General features: G+C 41.6%; 2 protein-coding genes and 4 non-coding genes across 11 annotated transcripts in view; 2 read left to right on the top strand and 4 right to left on the bottom strand.

Annotated features, from left to right (window-relative positions):
* The window catches only part of TRIM55 (tripartite motif containing 55), a 74,611-nt gene extending 68,197 nt beyond the window's left edge, over positions 1 to 6,414 (bottom strand). For 2 of the 5 annotated variants that reach the window (XR_005594196.1, XM_039525161.1), the window contains exons 1-3: positions 6,292 to 6,410; positions 4,472 to 4,719; positions 3,564 to 3,717 (exon numbers count right to left, since the gene is read on the bottom strand). The gene's annotated coding sequence lies outside the window, so the exon portion shown is untranslated. Of the gene's footprint in view, positions 1 to 3,563; positions 3,718 to 4,471; positions 4,720 to 6,291 lie in introns of all 5 variants that reach the window. The other 3 variants (XM_039525164.1, XM_039525162.1, XM_039525163.1) reach the window with 3 other exon arrangements.
* Positions 6,395 to 6,484, bottom strand: TRNAY-GUA. The gene is given in 2 exon segments: positions 6,395 to 6,430; positions 6,448 to 6,484. It is a non-coding gene; the product is annotated as a tRNA-Tyr (tRNA).
* A 1,332-nt stretch (positions 6,485 to 7,816) lies between these two features.
* TRNAR-ACG lies at positions 7,817 to 7,889 on the top strand. The gene has a single exon. It is a non-coding gene; the product is annotated as a tRNA-Arg (tRNA).
* Positions 7,890 to 9,918: 2,029 nt separating this feature from the next.
* On the bottom strand, positions 9,919 to 9,991 carry TRNAR-ACG. The gene has a single exon. It is a non-coding gene; the product is annotated as a tRNA-Arg (tRNA).
* A 377-nt stretch (positions 9,992 to 10,368) lies between these two features.
* Positions 10,369 to 10,458, top strand: TRNAY-GUA. The gene is given in 2 exon segments: positions 10,369 to 10,405; positions 10,423 to 10,458. It is a non-coding gene; the product is annotated as a tRNA-Tyr (tRNA).
* A 4,702-nt stretch (positions 10,459 to 15,160) lies between these two features.
* Positions 15,161 to 19,945, bottom strand: part of DNAJC5B (DnaJ heat shock protein family (Hsp40) member C5 beta) — a 62,331-nt gene continuing 57,546 nt past the window's right edge. For both annotated transcript variants that reach the window (XM_039521751.1, XM_039521753.1), the window contains exon 8: positions 15,161 to 16,765. In XM_039521751.1, coding sequence (XP_039377685.1) covers positions 16,671 to 16,765 — 95 coding nt within the window. In that variant the 3' untranslated portion in view covers positions 15,161 to 16,670. The remainder of the gene's footprint in view (positions 16,766 to 19,945) is intronic.

Below are 19,945 nucleotides of genomic sequence, written 5' to 3'. Positions count from 1 at the left end.
AACAGAAGTTAGACCTACTGGTTGGAACAGGAATCTTGCTTAGTGGTTAGAGCAGGAGATGGGACCGGGAGCCAGAGCTGAGGTCAGGACCCAGGAGTCAAAAGCATGCATAGCAGAAGCAAAGTTAGGAAGGCAGCAAGTAGAGACATAATTGTAGCTGTAGGCAATGACATACACATTGGGCAGCTAGTTACTTGCTGCTGCTGCTGCTGCTGCTGCTGACCTTAAAAACAGGCCTGCTGGCTTCCTTCAGCCAATCAGGCAGGCTGATTAATCAGGTGGTCCTACCGCAACCCAGCTGAGCTAACTAATCCACCTGGAAAGGTTGACCTGGCTAGTTTTAAGGCTCAGCAGAAAGAACTTGCTGCTGTGGTGATCTTGACAAGGCAACCTTATTTTGCTCACACAGGTAGAGCTTAAACCAGGACTCAGACCACACCAGAGTCTCCAATGCTTGGGGGTTACCCCAACAGAGTGCATGGGCAGGGCTGCCCAGAGGATTCAGGGGGCTTGGGGCAAAGCAGTTTTGGGGGCCCCTTCCATTAAAAAAAGTTGCAATACTATAGTAACATGTATTTGGAAATGTAAAAAATAACCAGTAAGCTACATTCAAAAAATAATTTTTAATTATTTGAAAATACACGAAATACATTATTTAAAAACATTAAATGCTTTAATGGTATGTATACATTTGCAATGACATACTGCTTCTTATGAAATCGTTTTTTTACAAATTGTTCTGAACATTAATTATACAGCTGCAATTTTTTTCCTCGCTTTCATTTTGGCAAACTCATTAATAATGTCATCAAAACTTATGTCTTTGGCCATTTCATATTCTATGCTCAAAGTGAGAAAATGCTTCAGCCTTTCTTCCCCGGTGGCTGAACACAAACAATTTTTAATCAATGTTAGCTTACTAAATGCACACTTTCCCGATGCTACCGACACTGGCAACACTGTTAGTAGGCGTAAACAAATACAAATCTGTGGAAACACATTTTCCAACCCTTTTTTTGAAGAGAGCATTAAGAAGTGTAAGTGCAGAGGTTATATATCCATCATCTCTTAAGTTGGAATCTTCTTTTATTTTGTAAAAAAGATTCTAAGTTCCTCTTTAAGATCTTCTCTCTGGAGGTCTTTTGGATATGCTGTGGCCAAAGTGTCAACAGAATTTTCTGTAGAAGATTCATCCACTTTATCTGGCAGACACAAAATGGGTGAAAATAAATTTGAGACTTCAGCCATTCTTTTGCCAAGATCTCCTAGCTCTGATAGAAGCAAATCCATTGTCGGGAAGAACACCTGTACTTTGAACTGAATATCGGGAGAGTCAAACATATAGTCTGCATCCCCTGTGTCATCAAAGATTCGCTTGTTCTTCCGGATCCTTGAGTCATTTTTCATTTTTGGGTCAATGCCGAGACTTGAAGCGACTTGTTTGGCTTCTTCAAAAAAAATTGGCCAAGAATCTTTCATTGTTTGAATTTCCTTGACTAAGTTGCTCACATGTTTAGCTCCCTCTTCGATTGTTAATTTGGCTCTTTGTAGGACCTTGTTCTTTCAATACACTGAAGCACTTTAAACCATATTGCAATAAGAAGTACAAATTCAAATGACTTAAGCCACTTGTAACGATGCGGTTCTGGCGGGATCCAACTGAGAATCAGGACAAACTGCTTAAAACAGGGCAGTTACAGCCCAAGGATGGGGTTTTTCCACCCCTAAGGCAAACCAAACCAGCCAGACAAAGAGGACTTTGGTCTCACCCCACTGGCTAACCACAAGTCAGACAAGCAATTCCCTTAGACACTCTAGTTTCCCAGTATCACCACCAGTGCCACTCATTATGGGGACAGATGGTTATGAAAACCAATACCCCAATAAAGAAGAAAAAGGGTTCTCTCGATCCCAAAGAATCAGGGAGGATGAGGCCCTGTTCCAGCAGCTGAGGTGTGAAAACCAAGGGAGGAGAAACTGGTTCTGTAATTGGCAAGCCATTCACAGTCTTTGTTTAGTCCTGAGCTGATGGTGTTAAATTTACAGATGAACTGGAGCTCAGCAGTTTCTCTGTGAATGGCTTGCCAATTACAGAACCAGTTTCTCCTCCCTTGGTTTTCACACCTCAGCTGCTGGAACAGGGCCTCATCCTCCCTGATTGATCTAACCTCGTAATCTCTAGCTTGCTTCTTGCTTGCTTATATATACACCTGCCCCTGGAAATTTCCACTGCTTGCATCTGAAGAAGTGGGTATTCACCCACGAAAGTTCATGCTGCAAAACGTCTGTTAGTCTATAAGGTGCCACAGGATTCTTTGCTGCTTCTACAGAACCAGACTAACACAGCTACCCCTCTGAATTTTAGAGTACTTAGCAGAGCTGCACTTTAAACAGAAAGCTGGTCTTAGCCTTAACTGTACCTAGTACCTCAGTTTAATGAGAAGAAGAGAAAAAATTCCAAAGTAAATTGGACAAGCTGTCTGCCTTCCTGTGTATTCATTGCATAGGGCAAGGACAGCAACTCTTCAGATTATCTATGGGATAGTCCAGTAACTCATTACAAGAAAATCCTTCAGCTGGGGCTTGTAACAATTCTCAACCAGAAAGGTTTTACGTACATTGAGCAATGACAGTGGTAAAAATAAATCCGTACACTACCAACGTGATGGACAAAAACCCAAGACTCAGGGAAATGGAATTGCTTCCTGACAGTACTTGATTAATAGAGCTCACGGATGAAGGGTAGACAAAATGGAATCTAATGTTGGAAACACTCTCAAAAACAAACACATTGCTACAATTTTTATGATAACAGCACACAGCAGCAGGCTTTTTGCTCACCCCCCATTCTGCTTCTTCCCAGGCAGCAAAACCTAACTCCCCTGCACCTCAACCCTACCACTCAGGAAAAAACAAACAAACAAACAAATAAAAACAAGTGGGAGAAAAACAAAAACAAACCGCTTTTATCTAACCCAAAAGTGGAGAGAAGCCAGAGACTCCATGAAGTCTGCTACAGTAATCAGTATGGCCAGTCTATTTTGTATCAAAGGTGCCCTAAGATGAGGGCAATAATGAATGGAACTTCTAAGCCTTAATATCAATACTGCTTGCACTATGGGTGTGAGAGAGCAAAGAAAAAGGAACTCTGCCTATAAAATGTGTCCAAGGTACTCAGAAGCAGGTGTGGCAGATGAAAGTAGTTGCAAGTTGTGTTTTCAATCAAGTACATTTCCAAATGCCAGTGGCCCATGAAATGAATAAAATATGGTAATAGCCACAATCCAAGCTTGAAAGAAGAATGTGCAGCAAAGGCAAAAATTTCCTTCAAGCTGCAGTCAAACCAGCAACCAAAGAGACAGAAGTAGAAGAAAAAAAGAGGGGAGAGGAAAAAAACAAACAACCTACATCTTAGAGAATGCATGCACCAATCCTGTTATTATTTATACGCTAAGGATGCCCTTGGTCACTTGAGCCAATTCCACCCTACCCTGTCATAACTTCACAAACGTCCTCCAGAGATCTCATCTTTATAGTGTAAAACAAATTACCTTCATACTTACTTACACATCATCTTGGAAAGGACCACCACTCAACAAGTACAGTGTACATAGCAGAATACACTTTGCACTTTTTTTTCTTCAAAGATACTACAGGTCCACTTCATCCTACCACATACTGTCTGTTTTGCAGTCAAAAAAATATCTTGGACTTCCGCTAAAGAAGGAGAAGAGCAGCAATTACCTTTCCCAGGAAAACAAATAGAAACTGGCATACAACAGTTAACAGATAGTATGGCCAGAAGGGATAAATCATCTAGTCTGACATCCTTATATATCACAGATTTTTAAGTTCATCCAGTTACCCCAGTAAGACCAGTAAATTGTGTTTTACTAAAGCATACATTCTAGAAAGCTATCCAGTCTTGATTTGAAGATATTGAGAGATGAAGAATCCAGCACTTTCCTTGTTAGTTTTTTTCAATGGTTAATTAACCTATTTAAAAAAACTGTGTCTTATTTCTAAATTGAGTTCATCTGGCTTCAACTTCCAGCCTTTTGTTCTTGGTATCCCTTTTTGAGCTAGATTAAAGAGTCCTTTTGTACCTGGAATTTTCTCTTTGTAAAGATATTTAAAGTCTGTAATCACATCCCCTCTCTGTCTTTTTCTTTCTTTCTTTCTTTCTTTGATAAGCTAAAGTTTGTGGTCTTTAAGTCTTTATACAGCATTTTCTCTAGTCCTCAAATTATTTTTATATATCATTTTGCACCTTCTCTGATTTTTCAAATGTGGACTCTTGAACTGTGTGCAGTATTCTCGTATTGGTCTCACTAATGCCATAAACAGAGGTAAAATAATTTCCCTCCTCCTAATGTTTGATCTGAGCATCAATGGCATTCATGAATTTATCCCCCCACCTTTATGTCTATACAGCAACTGGGAGGTGTGAGTGCAGCACATGTAGACATACCTGAGGTAGCTTTGATCTAGTAGGCTCCTCATTGCAGTGTATACATACATGGTTGAGTAAGAGGTTTAATGTCTTTCCCATGGTCATACATGAATTCTGTGGCAGAACTGAACATAGATTTTCTGAGTGTTATGCTAGTGCTTAACCCAGGCGTAGGGAACCTATGGCACAGGTGCCGAAGGCGGCACACGAGCTGATTTTCAGTGGCACTCACGCTGCCCAGGTCCTGGCTGCCGGTCCGGGGGACTCTGTATTTTAATTTAATTTTAAATGAAGCTTCTTAAACATTTTAAAAGCCTTATTTACTTTACATACAACAATAGTTTAGTTATATATTATAGACTCATAGAAAGACCTTCTAAAAATGTTAAAATGTATTACTGGCACACAAAATCTTAAATTAGAGTGAATAAATGAAGATTCGGCACACCACTTCTGAAAGGTTGCCGATCCCTGGCTTAACCCGTAAGATCTCCTTATATTTGAACAGGTTTGGCACAGGCTCCTGCATATGTTGCAAGATGAATATTCTCTGAACATATGCAAATAATTTTAAGAACAGCTGAATCCTTGAGAACCAAACCAGGTGTATTTTGTGGGTGGTTTCCCTCCCAGCTGCTATTAGGGGTTGCTCTCTCCTGGGGCTTCTGTGAATAGCAAAATCAGGTTAGAAGCCCTCCCACCACAGGGAATGAGGATATGCCTACCCTTGAGCTGGAGATGTAATTTCCAGCCTGAGCACATATATGCATGTGGCTCTGGGGGCAGTGAGACAGGTACAATCCCATCCAGGACCCTAACTACATACTCTAGTGGCTAACCTATACTGTGAACCACACAGGCTATTTTTAGCATGCTAGCTTAATCAAAGCTAGCACATATATATCTACTTGAGCTGGAAATTACACCTCTAGCTGCAGAAGTTATACAGTATAACCAGGGCCGGCTCCAGCTTTTTTGCCGCCGCAAATGGTGAAGCGGGGAAAAAAAAAAAAAGATAAAGCCACGATCGGCGGCACTTCAGCAGCAGCTCAACCGTGCTGCTTCATTCTTTGGCGGCAATTTGGCGGTGGGTCCTTCGCTGCGAGAGGGACTGAGGGACCCGCCGCCGAATTGCCACCTAAGACCCGGATGTGTGCCGCCCCTTTCCATTGGCCGCCCCAAGCACCTGCTTCCTTTGCTGGTGCCTGGAGCCGGCCCTGAGTATAACTATTTCAGTAAACACCACAAACTAGCCAAAATAAGTGTGCTGGTACAAAAACTATGTAGCATCATGCAGAGCCACTTACTGTTACTTGGATGACATCTGGCACATTATAACCCTATTGGGGGATGGAAAGAAGATGATTTTGGGGGGTATAATTTGTATTAGACAAATTATAAATGACTATGAAGGGGATTCTTTACCACCGTGCTGGAGACAGCCAGGCAAGATGATGTAGTTCTAGCTAGATTTCTAGGTCACACACTAACTAATCACAGCCTGGCTATTGTGGTAATGCACCGTGTCTAGTTCTAGCGCTGCCTACTGCTCTGTAACAAAACGAATCCCAGTAACAAGAAACCCCCCCAGGCTGAAATCACCCCAGGGCCGGCTCCTCTGCAGCCCGTTCAGGGAGGTGGCTCAGGGCCGTAGCGCTGACAGGAAAGAGGCGGATAAACGCCCCCGCGCCCTCCTGGCGAGGGCGGTGGGTCACGCTGCTTTAGCCTGGCCCGCACCACCGCTGGGCGCGGGCAGTAACCAGGCAGGACCCGCCGGGCCGCGCACCTGGTTCCCAGTTCGGTGGCAGCGTAGGCAGTGGCCTGGCCAGGGATACTACCTGCGCCGGGGCGGCTTCCGCGCGCCACCTCCCTCCTTTAGAAACTGAATCTTGGGAACAAAAACGTTCAAAATATGAAGAGAAAAAAAATAAAAACTAAGTCTCCTTCGAGCCGGAATCGAACCAGCGACCTAAGGATTCCCGCAGGCAGCTCCTCTACAGTCCTCCGCTCTACCAGCTGAGCTATCGAAGGGACATGGGAAAGGCTGCCTCAGACACACACAAGAGTCTTAGACGAGCGAATTCTAACTCTGAGCATGCGCACTACAAGTGAGCGGTGCCAGATGGAGCAGAAGCATCAGAGCCAAGGGCCGCTACTTGCCGCGGGCTCCGCTCGGCGCGTGGGCAGACTCGCTAACTGCACCGCGGGCCCAGCGAGCCCCGCACCCGCGGCTCCGGAGCGCGCTTCCCCAGGGGCGGGAAAGCTGGGGGAAGAGGGAGACCCCAGCCTCTGCCCCCTCCCCCAAGCTCTCGCGGCTCTTTCCTGCCCCCGCCACCTCCCCGCCCTTCCTCTCTCCAACCCGGCCCCGGCCCCAGGGCGGATGTTTTGTTGGCTCCTGCGCCGTATTGTCTGAGAGCCGCCTGCCCTGGCAGCACCCCCCTGCCCTGGCCAGCGCGGCCTCTGCTTCTCCCCAGCTCAGCTCTGTCTTTCTCCCCCTTGTTAGCTGTGCAGGGCCCATGTTTTCATCTGCCCCCAGAGCTGACAAATGTTTGTCAGACAGGGTTTGCTAAATCATGGCTCCAAATTCTCGCGTGCAGACCGTTGTTTTAGCACTTGCCTTTCACTGCGTCCCGTCCTCTGAGGGAAGAGCCCTTACTGCTGTGCAGTAGCCATTGGTGGGTGGGAGTAAGGCCTGGCCTATGCAGCTTTTGTAGTGGTATAACTACTTACCAATATACCAGTCAAAGCCCTACCATGGACATGGTTGTAGTGGTGACTTATGCCAGAATAGTTATTCCCCTTTCCATATGGAAATGCTATACCACTACAAAACACTTTTATATCAGTATAACGGTGCTCACAGTAGGTGGGGGTCATATCACTTTATCAATATCAGCATAATTACAGACCCCTCTGTAAGATCAGCTGTTTAGATTGCAAGCTCTGCAAAGAGCTGATCTCATATTTGCCTTTAAATAGCCTTCCACATTTTTGATACTATATAAGTATCCTCTAGCTCTTCCTGCTACATTATTCACCCTAAAGGCAGGTTTAAACTTAAAATGCTGGCTCAGCACAGCTGCAACAAAGACATTACACCAACAGGAGAGCGTCTCCTAGTTAATCCACCTTAGCAAGTAGTGATAGCTATGTTGACGGGAGAGTTTCTCCTGTCAACATAGCACTCTTTACACCGGGGATTAGGTTGGTATAACTGAATCGATCAGGAGTAATGTAGTTCTACAGATGTAAGTTTGTAATACAAACCTGGCCTCTGTACAGTGTTACCCTAATGCCATATTTAGTAATTTGGGTAGAATAATACTATATGTCTCTCTGTTCTTAAACAAGCAACACTATTCAGGGCCAGTGGCGCAATGGATAACGCGTCTGACTACGGATCAGAAGATTGTAGGTTCGACTCCTGCCTGGCTCGGGTGTTCTTTTCTGTAAAACAAGTCTCTTGAATCATTTTCTTTCTGGTATTTTACTAATTGATTACAGCTTGCCTGGGAGAAACTGCTGTTATAGCTAACGTTCCAAAATGACTTTCATTATAATTTACTAGTTTCACTCCACAACACTCTTAAAAACCCCAAACGTCTCCTTCTGACCTGAAGCTTCCTGTTCTTGGTGTCAGGCGACTGGAAAACCTTTTGGTTTCTGTAAAATACTTACTGCTGTTTTTAATTTCTCTTTTGTAAAGAAACTTGCGCTTTTTCACTTTAAATTTGGCATTTTTGCCCTTTACAGTTACATTTTCATAGTGCAGCCATCACATATTCAAATCCAGCAGCACAAGTTCCCAACGAAGAAGTCATGAGAATTTGAAAAAATAACTTTATGAAGTTATAAATACTTGAATTGGGCTTTGTGGACATGCAGTAAATCAGGAATACACACAGAGAGCCTGCTATTCCAAACTACTTCATAGTAATTTCTTCTATCTGTAGCATGGCTTACTCTGGAGTGAGAGTTCTGTTCTATTCAGATACTTCACTTAGTACTGTAGGACAATTTACTAAAGTTGTAAAAGAAAAAAAAAGCTATGATCTTCATGTAAAGATGATAGAGTGCTAAAACCAAAGCTCTAACTGCAACATTTATCACTGATAATGGGGCTTGTTCACTGTAAATTTATGGAAAACTTTATTAAATCTACAAATATTTGGTATTTTGAGTATTTCTTACCATTTCAATTATGTTAGCTTCCTGATAAAAAATGATTCTTCTTTAAACATACTGAAAATCTCACATATACTTTAAACATATCTTAGAATTAAGGCTAAGATTTTGTCATAGAGGTCATAGAATCTGAGACATTTTCTACTTCAGCCCCGGGGCTCATCTCCAAGCCATGAGGCAGCAGGGTACCCTAGATTTCCCACCCATAAGGGGCAGCAGGGGCCTAGAGTTCTAAGCTATCATAGGTGACAGGGGAGACCCTAGTACACTCAGCCACTGTAGACAGTTGGGGGGAACCCCAGAGCACCAGCAGTAGTGGGTGCTGAACCCTCCACATTTTGTCAGTTTTTTTAATAAAAGTCAGGGACAGGTCAGGGGCAATAAACAAAAATAATTTGCAAAATACTTCTGTATTAACTAGACTTCTTATAGTAATGTTCATAACATAAAACAAAGATCAGATAGTGAATGGGGGGGGGGGTCTAGGAATGAAAAAGTAAACTGCAGGTTAGTAAATATATAATATGGTCTGATATTTCTAAAGAATAACAAATCATCACCATGGAAAATAATTTATCACATAAATATCACTTACTGGATTCCCAGACCTAATTATTTCCAGCTATACTTTGTTTAATTAAAGATGATAGGCCAGATCAAAGATCAGTCAGTGAATGGACCTATACTTTTTTAGGATCTGGCCTAAAAACATTTATTTTCATAAAATAGCTGGGGGAAAAATGAAACCCAGAACTCACCTCTTGTAGGTGAACTTTCATAGGTCGTTGCTGCCTGAAAAGCAATACTTTTGTTTTTAACAGTACATGTTCCTAGTTTTCATTTTCTATTAGGCCAAGAGTTTCCACGTTAGTATTTTTTTAACTGCTACCTAAAAGAAGCCCATGTTTTCCCCTACGTTTCCCAAAAATAAGTACCGCTCTTAGGCAGTTGACTTTTCTAGAGGGATCTGGTATGCTTTTAAAATTTTCACCTTTCACAGCTCATTATGCAATCCCTGAATTTGTTTGAAAGAATGCACATTTGTAATTATGGGTAAATGGGGTAAAAATACTTGAGTATGTCTTGCAATTCCAATTTACCAGTTCTATTTTAGGCCACTGTTAAATTGTGAGCTGGGAGTTCTGTGGGACATGCAGGCATAAAGGCAGCATGGCTGTTCAGCCAAACAACTATGTGTTTCCTCCTCATATTTAAAATAAGTGTTTCTTCAATAAGCCTGTAAAACTGAGCTGTATCAGTCAGAACAAAACACACGCAATCGAGCCAGGTAGGAGTCGAACCTACAATCTTCTGATCCGTAGTCAGACGCGTTATCCATTGCGCCACTGGCCCACCGCTGAAGTGAAAAATATCTGACTGTCAAGTAACGGGATGAGGAAAGATGCTGGTAAGGCCCAATCTCCCCCATCCACCCTGGACACCCTGTGGTGCAAGGGCCAGACTGTCACCCCGCCTCCACCCCAGACCGAGCGCTGCAGATACAGGCACAGCCCTTCTCCCCCGCCCCAGCCGGGAGCGACTAGTGCCCGGCCGGGGTCTGTGGGTGGGGCCCAGATGGGACCACCTGGCGCATCGCCCTGCGTCACCAGACCCGCTCAGCGGCCATGCGCAGGCGCCTTGCAGCACTAGCAAAACGGTTTGCGCACGCGCTACGTTAACGCCGACTCTCTCAGCTCTAGTGTGGAACTCGGGTGCTGCATTTCCATGTCCCTTCGATAGCTCAGCTGGTAGAGCGGAGGACTGTAGAGGAGCTGCCTGCGGGAATCCTTAGGTCGCTGGTTCGATTCCGGCTCGAAGGAGACGCTTCTTTTTTTTCCTTCCTCATCCATCTTTATCTGCGCTTTAGGACGTTGATTTAATGTTGCGGCTCACAGTACTGGCTCAGATAGTCGGCCAACATATGACATGTGTAATACCTGTGCAAAGTTATAGGAAATAGATAATAGTTTTAAATATTTTATCAAAATGAGACAGAGTTGCTTTTTGTTTGTGCTGGAAAAGGACATTTTTGGATCTCTTGTTCACAGAGGCAGGCTGCTCAGCACTTGTAATTATAGATAGACTCCCAGTGCAAATTTCAGTCCCAATCCAAACTTTTGTAAAATGTGGGAAAGTTTGGATGTAGTGATTTTGTTTGGGCCCAGCTCTACTTTCAATAGGATCTACTCCAAACAAACAAGCAAAAAGGTGGTGGTGATGGTGGTAAAAATAAATGTTGTGCTACCTTTATGTGAAAATCAAAATCTAATAATTTGTTGAAAGGAAAAAAAGGCATACTGTTTTTGTGCCATGTTATAGTGTTAACGTATATATTAAATTAGCTAATTTGTTAACAGCCTAGTGTAGACCAAAAGAGAGTGCCTTGCGTACACTAGCCTCTGAACTTGGGTTAGGGAACACGTGTTAATTAACACGTCAGGTAACATCTTTCAAATCCTAGCCCAGATAAAGAGAATCAGCAGAGGCAGTAGTCTGCCTACACAAAATAACTTGCAGGATTGAGGCCTTTAATACAAATTCTTCAGGACAGAGTCTGGGCATGCACACTGTGAGTGCTATCATAATACAAATAATAATACATTCTGTTTTCTTATCTCTGTTATTATTGGTGGAGTCTCCTTTGTTATGCCTAACCATAAAAACTAACTTCTGCAGATCACCATTTCTTTGGTTCCTTCCTTGAAGATGGCCATCAAATATGAACAAGCTACCTGTTCTGTGGCTATCAGTCTTGCTCTGAGGAGTTTGGGAAGCGAGAATCTGTTAATCTCCTCCCAAAGTGGAAGAGTATGTTGTAATCTAAACTAAGTGAGCTCTAAGGGTATATCTACACAACAAGCACAGCAGTGTTGCAGCTACCCTGCTATAGTGTAGACACATGCTGCAGCAACAGAAGGGGTTTTCTGTCGCCGTAGTAACTCCACCCTCTCAAGAGGCAGTAGCTAGGTTGATAGAAGAATTCTTCCGTCAACATAGATGTGGCTACATTGGGGCTTAGGTCTCCTTAACTACATTTCTCAGCCAGGGGTGTAAATTTTTCACACCCCTGAGCAACGTACCTGGTTTGACTTAAGTGTTAGGTGTAGATCAGACCTAATAGCTCATGAGGAAAAAAGAACTACAGATGCTACTCCCACACTTTGGTCTTCCTTGCCACTTAACAGCAATGCACTAGACAGTTTTTTCATTTGAATTTTATACAATAAATCTGCAATGCCAAGTATATATTTAATTGTGCATATGTTTTGTCATTCAATCTTCCTTGATAGCTCTAATTCTGAAAAGAGGAAAAAAAACATAAAAATCCTTGACTAAAATTACACCAATATCTTAGATATCAAATCTTAAGGAAAGGTAAAATAATGAAATTAAAGCCCACAGACATATTTGAAAAATGTCTCCTATTAAACAGTTTATTTTATTATGTATTTATGTGACAGGGAAGTAAAGTGCACAAAAAGTTTAAACAGCAAGTTACGTTTTTGCTAGTTTTTAATCTTTAAAAATATTTCTCCCATTTTCTGTTTTGTGTGACCTGGGTATGAGTCATTCTCCAAACATTCAATAGAACAGATCTCAATATAATAGATCCAGCCAAAACAGTTGCTGCTCAGGTAATTTCCAATCACTTGATTGGACTAAATAACATTGTATGGAGAAAAAAATCCCTTACTTTAGCAAGCATAGAAATGTTTGGCATCTTGTGCTGCCACCTTCACAAAGGCAGAGTTCCCTGTGTGAAATCCTTTGTTCACTGAAGACAATAGGAGTTTTGCCATTGACTTCGATAGAGCCAGGATTTCACCACCTGACTCCTCAGGCTCTTTTCATGAGAAAAACACTGCCAGCCAATCCTGAGTATTATTGCATGGGCCATTGACTCCCCACAACCAGTAACTCAGGAAAGAGTTGGAGTAACACCTCTTGATGCACAGTATATGTGAGAACTTTAAATAATCGAAGGGATTGTCTACATGGGAAATTTGCCAGATTTCCCCATCTAGATAAGTAGCATCCTGCACTGTAGAACAAAGAAGGCATTTGCAGCTGAAATTCTGGTTATATTTTGTTTAATGCATTGGGTAGGTTCATTTGCCACATGCCAACTTTTCTGCGAAGTAGCTCCTCTTGGGAAAACAAAGTTCTTTTAGAATTTACCAGCTTGGAAAGTCACTATGGACATTTTGGATGGATCAGGATCTTATTGGTTATTTTGGCTGTTACTAGAACAACTTTTTCTTAGGGTAGAAACATAAAGGTAGTGCTGTAATTCTTACACATAGGGAGTCTTTATTGTTCAGAGAGTGTTTGACAGCCAGATTTCAAATACATAGTATTTTTCATACAAATAAACGCAACACTATAGAGCAAAATATTTGCAACTATAAGCTTTCAAATGATTAATAGTAATTCAACTGGACTTTACATGGAAGCAAATCATGTAGGCATCATTGTTTCCACTTTAGAACACCTTCTAGAAAGCAAACAAAAGCAAGAGAAAATTAAATTCATATTTATGGACCAAATCTGGACATCCTTATTCAGTTTTTATTATGTCCTCATATAAGCAGACTCTCTGACTTTACTGGGACCAGCAGGTGCCCAACACCTCTGAAAATCAGATTGCCTTTATTTAACTGCCTAAATGTGGATTTAGGCACCCAACTTTAAAAAGGTTGACCATAGTTTTTATCAGTCTAATAGTGTCATTTTAGCAAAGACACATTCTTTCAGAGGCATATCCTGAAGCCTGTATTCAGAGTTGCTGGGTTTTTTTGACTTAGGCTGTAACAGTGCATAGTGATCCTTGCAGACAGAGCCCCACTTAAGACAGTGGGGCTCCCTGCAGATGCAGCCGTTGTCTGTGTGGATCAGAATGCAGGATTGGGGCCTAAATTCTTTCTCAGGCATCCTTTCTCCATTAAGAATGTAGTAAAAATTACAGGATTTAAGCCAAGAGCCCAAACCCTTTGAAGTCATTGGGAATCTTCCATTGATTTCAGTTGACTTTGGATCAGGCACTCAGGGCTAGATCTTCAAAGGTATTTAGGAGCCTAACTCCCAGTCTGGGCTTTAGCCTTTGTTTATTACCTTTGGGTCTGATTTGCTGCAACCATAGAAATCAATGGTGAAATTCCCATTGATTTCTATGGGAGCAGCACCTGTAAGATGATTTTTATATATACCATGTGTAACTTTCATCTAGACTTTTAACTGGATACATTTTCACATTTAATTCTAGGCAGGAAACAGTCACTAGCATTTTCACACTTTCACAGTAAATTATTGAAATAAATTTGAAAAAGTGTACTTAGAAAACCATATACACAGCATGTGTAATATGTATCTGTATAGGGCCGGATTCTCCATTCCGCCACAGTGGGTTTATATTGGCTTCAGTGGTGTTACACCAGCATAAAAACAGTGTAAAGGAGTAGAACATAAGGCCCAGAGATATGTGTGTGTGTATGTTTGATGATGATGTATGAATGTATATAAATACAGTGGGCTGTATTCTATCCATAAGATATATGCATATACATCGCCCACTAAAATCAGTTGCAGTTGAATGTGCATACCTTGGGACAGAACTTGACGCAAGGGAAATAATTATGTGCTGCATATGTGAAGGTAGCAGAGGGCCTTATAGAAGTAAATTGGAGAACTATCTCTGATTACAAGGGTAGAAGTCGCTATAATGCCTGCACAGCTTTATGGAGATATATATTAACTGAGTGTTAAGGGGTTTTAAAATATCAGTGTATCATAGGAACTTTAAAGGAGCTTTAAAGAAGGTAGTATTTAATGACTTTGGAATTATAGTTACTGATTTTAGCTGTATATTTAGCTGCAGCTGAATGGCATTTGATGTGAAATGTGGGAAGAGGAGGAAGAAAATGTTTCACAGCTACAGAATCCAATTTTTAAGACAGAAATCATTTAAACTTTTGACAACCAATATATTCCCTGGTTTCTATAATTTAGTAGCGTATTACATCCTCCCCAAGACTGAATTGTGAAAAGAGGAACCACAATAGCAAATGCACAGAACCGGGGTGTGACAACGACTGATGGAATATTTTCAGTACAGAGGATATAAACTGCATAAGGATGAAGCTAATATGTCAAACCAGCGCAGTGCTAAGTTCAAGATTTCTGAACTAGTGCTTTAGCTCTTACAAACTAGGGGTCTGACTCTTCTCCCACCTGCTCCAGTTTTACCTTGGTATAATCCATTGCCTTCAAAAGAGATATACTTCATTTGCTTCAGCGAAGAAAGAAGAATCAGACCCTAGATATGTATACTTTAAATTAAAACCATACAATGTTTTCTTGTCTCTCTGATGAGACATTCATAAATTACACATTCATAAATTACAATTTCAACCACAAGAGTTTTGTGCAGCAGTGCACTGCTAGTAAAGACTATATTTTGACTTAAAATGGAACTTTAAGTGTATTAAAGGACACATTTATTGTTAACATACAACTTGTCTGAAAATTGTCTATACAGAATGGTTTACATGTCTAAGACGTGTCAGTACCATGGAATCAGGGCTGGAAATATCTTACAACAGTGTGCTGGTTAAACAAAGCAAAGAGAGCCTGCTTCTGGAATACAATTTAAACCTGATTGGGTAATTATTATATAATTTGAAGTGCAATACATGTATTATAGACTTGTAGCAAAGCAGAGGGTGGGGGAAATGGTCACTGGATCAGGGCAAGATTGTTAAGAGAAGCAAGTCCTATCTTGTTCTGCCTCCCTCTGCCAGGAAGCTACCTCCTGCCCTTTCAGCATGATTGCCTCCTTCTCTTCCTGTCAATTCCTGACCCCACCCCTCAGCCCATTTTTTGCATGTCAGTAGGACAGTTGGGAAAGAACAAGTACAAAGCCATCAGTAAGGGGAATAAGTAGGCAGGCAATTGTCTGTTGACTCGGCTGAGGGTCATCTTCCATTCTATCCCAAAGGAGTTAGGGAGCCGAAAGGTAGGGAGGTGGAGGAGCCAAGGGTTGCATGAGGTCACAGGCATACTCCCAATTAAAAAAAACAACAACAGAACTTTGATATGTGTCTCAGATTGATCAGTCCAAGAAGAAGGAGAAATGCAGCTGCCAAGTCTTACAACTGGCAAATAGGGAGCATCAACCATCCACATCTGTGTGGTATTTTCCTGCCGGTCTCCTGCTTCTGCTCGCGTGCAGGTGCTGTAATGCACATGCGCAGAATCAAGACACAGAGATCATGTGCATTTCAATTAGGAGATTAGTCTCCTGGGTTTAGGTTGAACTGCCTTCTGACTGTTAAGCTCTTGGGTGATGGATTCATGCCCTGTGCCAAGCAATTGACTCAGCTTCTTTACTGCTCTGGTCCCATTCCCAGCAAGCTTCAGTCTACTAAGCAGATTAGTGCTGTCAGGGAAAACTCCCTCTTTGCAAAGTCAGACCCTTCCTGATACCTACCGTTCCTTTGCTGTCTATTGAAAACACTTCCATCGTTTCCTCAAAGGAAGCAATAGCATTATAAATGCAGTCTCTACCCTAAAACTGGGTGGCAAACTAAGAACATCACATTGTCAGACAATGACAGAACTGGTGCCTTCTTGAGTGGACTCAAAGCCCTAATCAGGGAAAGTCCTTGCTTAGGTGAGGAAAGGGAGCTTCATTTAAGGGGAGATGAGAGAGAGGAATATTATTGTATTGAAGGGATAGCTTGAGCTCAAAAGTATTAACCCCCTTCAAGGGCAATATGCTAATCAGTATAACAGTATGCTAACGGTAAGTATCTCAGTGCAGAACACAGAGGATGGGACTGTTCATTTTGAAGGCCCCGTGAGTTAAAGAGTCTGCATCCACAGGAAATTACATTCAAGTTATCTTTGCCTAACTTAAAAATCAAATACAAATATGGAAAAAAAATGCAGTGCTTTTCAATTAGCTTTTCTGAACCCTCTTTGTGACATTCCTACTTAGAGAGCAAACTGCAATCAGACTGTACTTGCTCTTGCTTTATGAGTCTGTGTGATAGCTGCGATGGCCATCTCCGATTAGTTGAGTTTTCTCATTTGCATTTGTCGGCTGAAGTATGATTGGAGTTTCTCCATCTAAATCAAACAGAAAAAAACAACCCCCTCTAAGCACCGTTGAATTGATACAAAAGTCAAGATGCCTTTCTTGATAGAATGACTTAGCAAAAATAGTAAGATCTAGTGTACTGTAGCTTTCATCTACAACCCTTTTAGGGTCCAATCCTGGATGAGTAAGGGTTGCAGGATAGAGCTCTAAATGACCATAAGCATACTCAACAGAATTCTATGTTTACTAATACTTACACTAAGCCTGTGTATACTTTACCCGAATGTTCACATAGGAAGTTATGTTGCTATATAAACCAGTGTGCCACATACTCCTTTTTCAGTTTGCTTATTAATTATTATTATTATTACACCATGATTTTACCTGATGCATTACAGAGATTAAAAATACCATGATCCTTGCTCCTAACATTTACAGTCTAAGTGCCTTCTCCTGCAAATACTATTGGGTGTAATGATTACTACTGTGAGTTCTTTAGACTGACTATAGTGAATACTACCATGATAATTAGGGCCCTACCAAATTCATGAAAAATGCGCCATGGACCATGAAATCTAGTCTCCCCCCCCCGTGAAAGATGGCCTTTTGTGTTCTTTTACCCTATACTATATCGATTTCACGGGGAGACCAGACTTGAGCAAATTGGGGATCCTGACCCAAAAGGGAGTTGTGGGGGGGTCACAAGGTTATTTTAGGGGGGATCATGGTATTGCCACCCTTATCTCTACGCAGCCTTCATAGCTGGATGGACGAAGAACAGCGGCTATTGGCCAGGCACCCAGCTTTGCAGGCAGCGCCCCACTAGCAGCAGCACAGAAGTAAGGGTGTCAATACCATATCATGAAATGTTTATTTCTGCACTGCTGCTGGCAGCGGTTCTGCCTTCAGAACTGAGGTCCCGGCCAGCAGCCACCACTGTCCAGCTGCCCAGCTCTGAAGGCAGTGTTGCAGCCTGCAGCAGCACAGAATTAAGGGTAGCAGTACCACAACCCCCCTTATAATAACCTTGTAACACCCCTCCACCACACACAACTCCTTTTTGGGTCAGGACCCCTACAATTACAACACGGTGAAATTTCAGATTTAGTTGAAATCATGAAATTTACCATTTTTAAAATTCTATGACCGTGAAACTGATCAAAATGGATCGTGAATTTGGTAGGGCCCTACTGATAATGTTTTCAGGACTGAGCCTTGAATTAGATCTCAAGAATATGAAGATAATGGTAGAGAAAGAAAGAATGAGGCTTAAAATGAAAAGCAGTGAGCAGGCATATATTCAGTAGAAATAAAATTATATACATTCTGAAGGCCTCTAGGCTATATTAAAATGATAAATTGTCTTTTGAAATCCCATGTAACACATTTACAATAGGAGTTTGAGAACTACTGTCCAAAACAGTTTGGGGCTGGCAAAGATTCATATAACTAGTTTAATTCCTAATGTTTTGTATATTGTCATTCAGTATAGATTCTGGTTTTTGCTTTCAAAATACATCAGTAAAAAAGATGCTTGTGCTTTCTTGTGAGAGGGGCTGTGATGGGGAAAAGCTAGGTCCTTGGAAAGCTGCAGTCAGCCCACAGATTGTTGTGTTCAGTTTAGACAACATACAAGGTTTAGTTGCCTCTTCTATGAATCTCCTTGGCACAGCTCCTCAAGCTGGTGCAGGACTCGGGATCTGGCTCTTAAAGGCAGGGCAATCTCAATATGATGCTTTTATGTCTTGATATAAGTACATGCCTCTAGAGTGGCTGTGAGGCTGGCAGACCAGGTGCCAACTCCTGCCAAGAGCCTTAGGCCTCAACTGAACACTGACCAATACATAGCTGGAAACCAGTCTGGCTCAGCAGTATGTTAGTATTGTTAAAAGAGATGCTAAGTTTATAAGAATGTGTTTAGTGTTTAGACTTTATGAAATGCTTGGAGGATGCTGCATGTATTAATCTCACTTATAACATCTGTGCCCCATGTTATAAGGTGATAGTGTTTGCATTGTACTCCTCTGTAATTGTGTAAGTTCAACAGGAAAGAAGCTTTAGTTAATGTAAAATGCTGGCTTCCTACAGCAGATGTTAGGTCTTGCCCACCAAGAAGGCTCATTGAAACCAAATGAGCCTATTGTGAAACATCAAAGAACAAAGTCCTTCCTCCAGTCCTCCATGAAGAGGAGATATGTGCATGAACTCATCCCATCAGCTTGAACGCTGGGGAGAGGGAGATACAATTTTTTCTTGTTAGAGATTTTTACCTCTATGCCACTTGGACTTTGGGAGGGCAACATTTCTAAGCATAGGCAAGGGATCCGCAGCTGCTTAGTCTGGGTTATCCCTAGAGCTTGCATATTAAGGCAGCTTCTATTACCTTTTGGAACCCAAGACTATAACTTATTTGTATGTGTATGTGTGATGTTGTACAGTCTATATGGTTTTATAAAAATTTAATAAGTGAATATAATGTAACTGGAATATGCTTCATGCAAAATGTCTCTTGTAAGGTATCATTACAAAACTTATAATCTACTGAGTGTGATCATCCTATTTGTATAAATGTCCCACTCTTGTAACTGAAACTAGAAATATGAAATATAACTCTGAGGGCCTATTGTAATTATGCAAAGTGTGGGCCATTAATGGTGGTTTGGAATCTTGATGACTCCCATTGACTAGGACCATTGTCTGCAAATGGCTGTGTTTTACCCATAAGTCTTCCTGTATACATGTGTGCTGGCAAGTGGGTAATGAAGTCTTGCAGTGACATGTGATCATGTCACCTGAATTGGAATCCATCTTTAACCTGGTGCCTTTCCATTGAGAAGGAAGGGGTGGGAACTCAAAGAGGGACAAAAGGATTTCCGCCTTATGCAAAATATATATAAAAGGATGGAAGAAAACAAAGAGAGAGAAGAGCCATCATGAAGAATCCCCTAGCTACCACCTAAGCTGGAACAAGAGCTGTACCAGGGGAAAGAATTATGCCCAGGCCTGGAAGGTGTCCAGTCTGAGGAAAAACTTACTGAAGCATCTCTGAGGGTGAGATTATTTGTATTCAGTTTGATTAGACATAGATTTGCATGTTTTATTTTATTTTGCTGGTGACTTACTTTGTTCTGTCTGTTACTACTTGGAACCACTTAAATCCTACTTTCTGTATTTAATAAAATCACTTCTTACTTATTAATTAACTCAGA

This window comes from Mauremys reevesii, linkage group 2, assembly GCF_016161935.1.
Source record: "Mauremys reevesii isolate NIE-2019 linkage group 2, ASM1616193v1, whole genome shotgun sequence".
Taxonomy (NCBI): Eukaryota; Metazoa; Chordata; order Testudines; family Geoemydidae; genus Mauremys; species Mauremys reevesii.
This window is presented reverse-complemented; position numbering and strand designations above follow the sequence as displayed.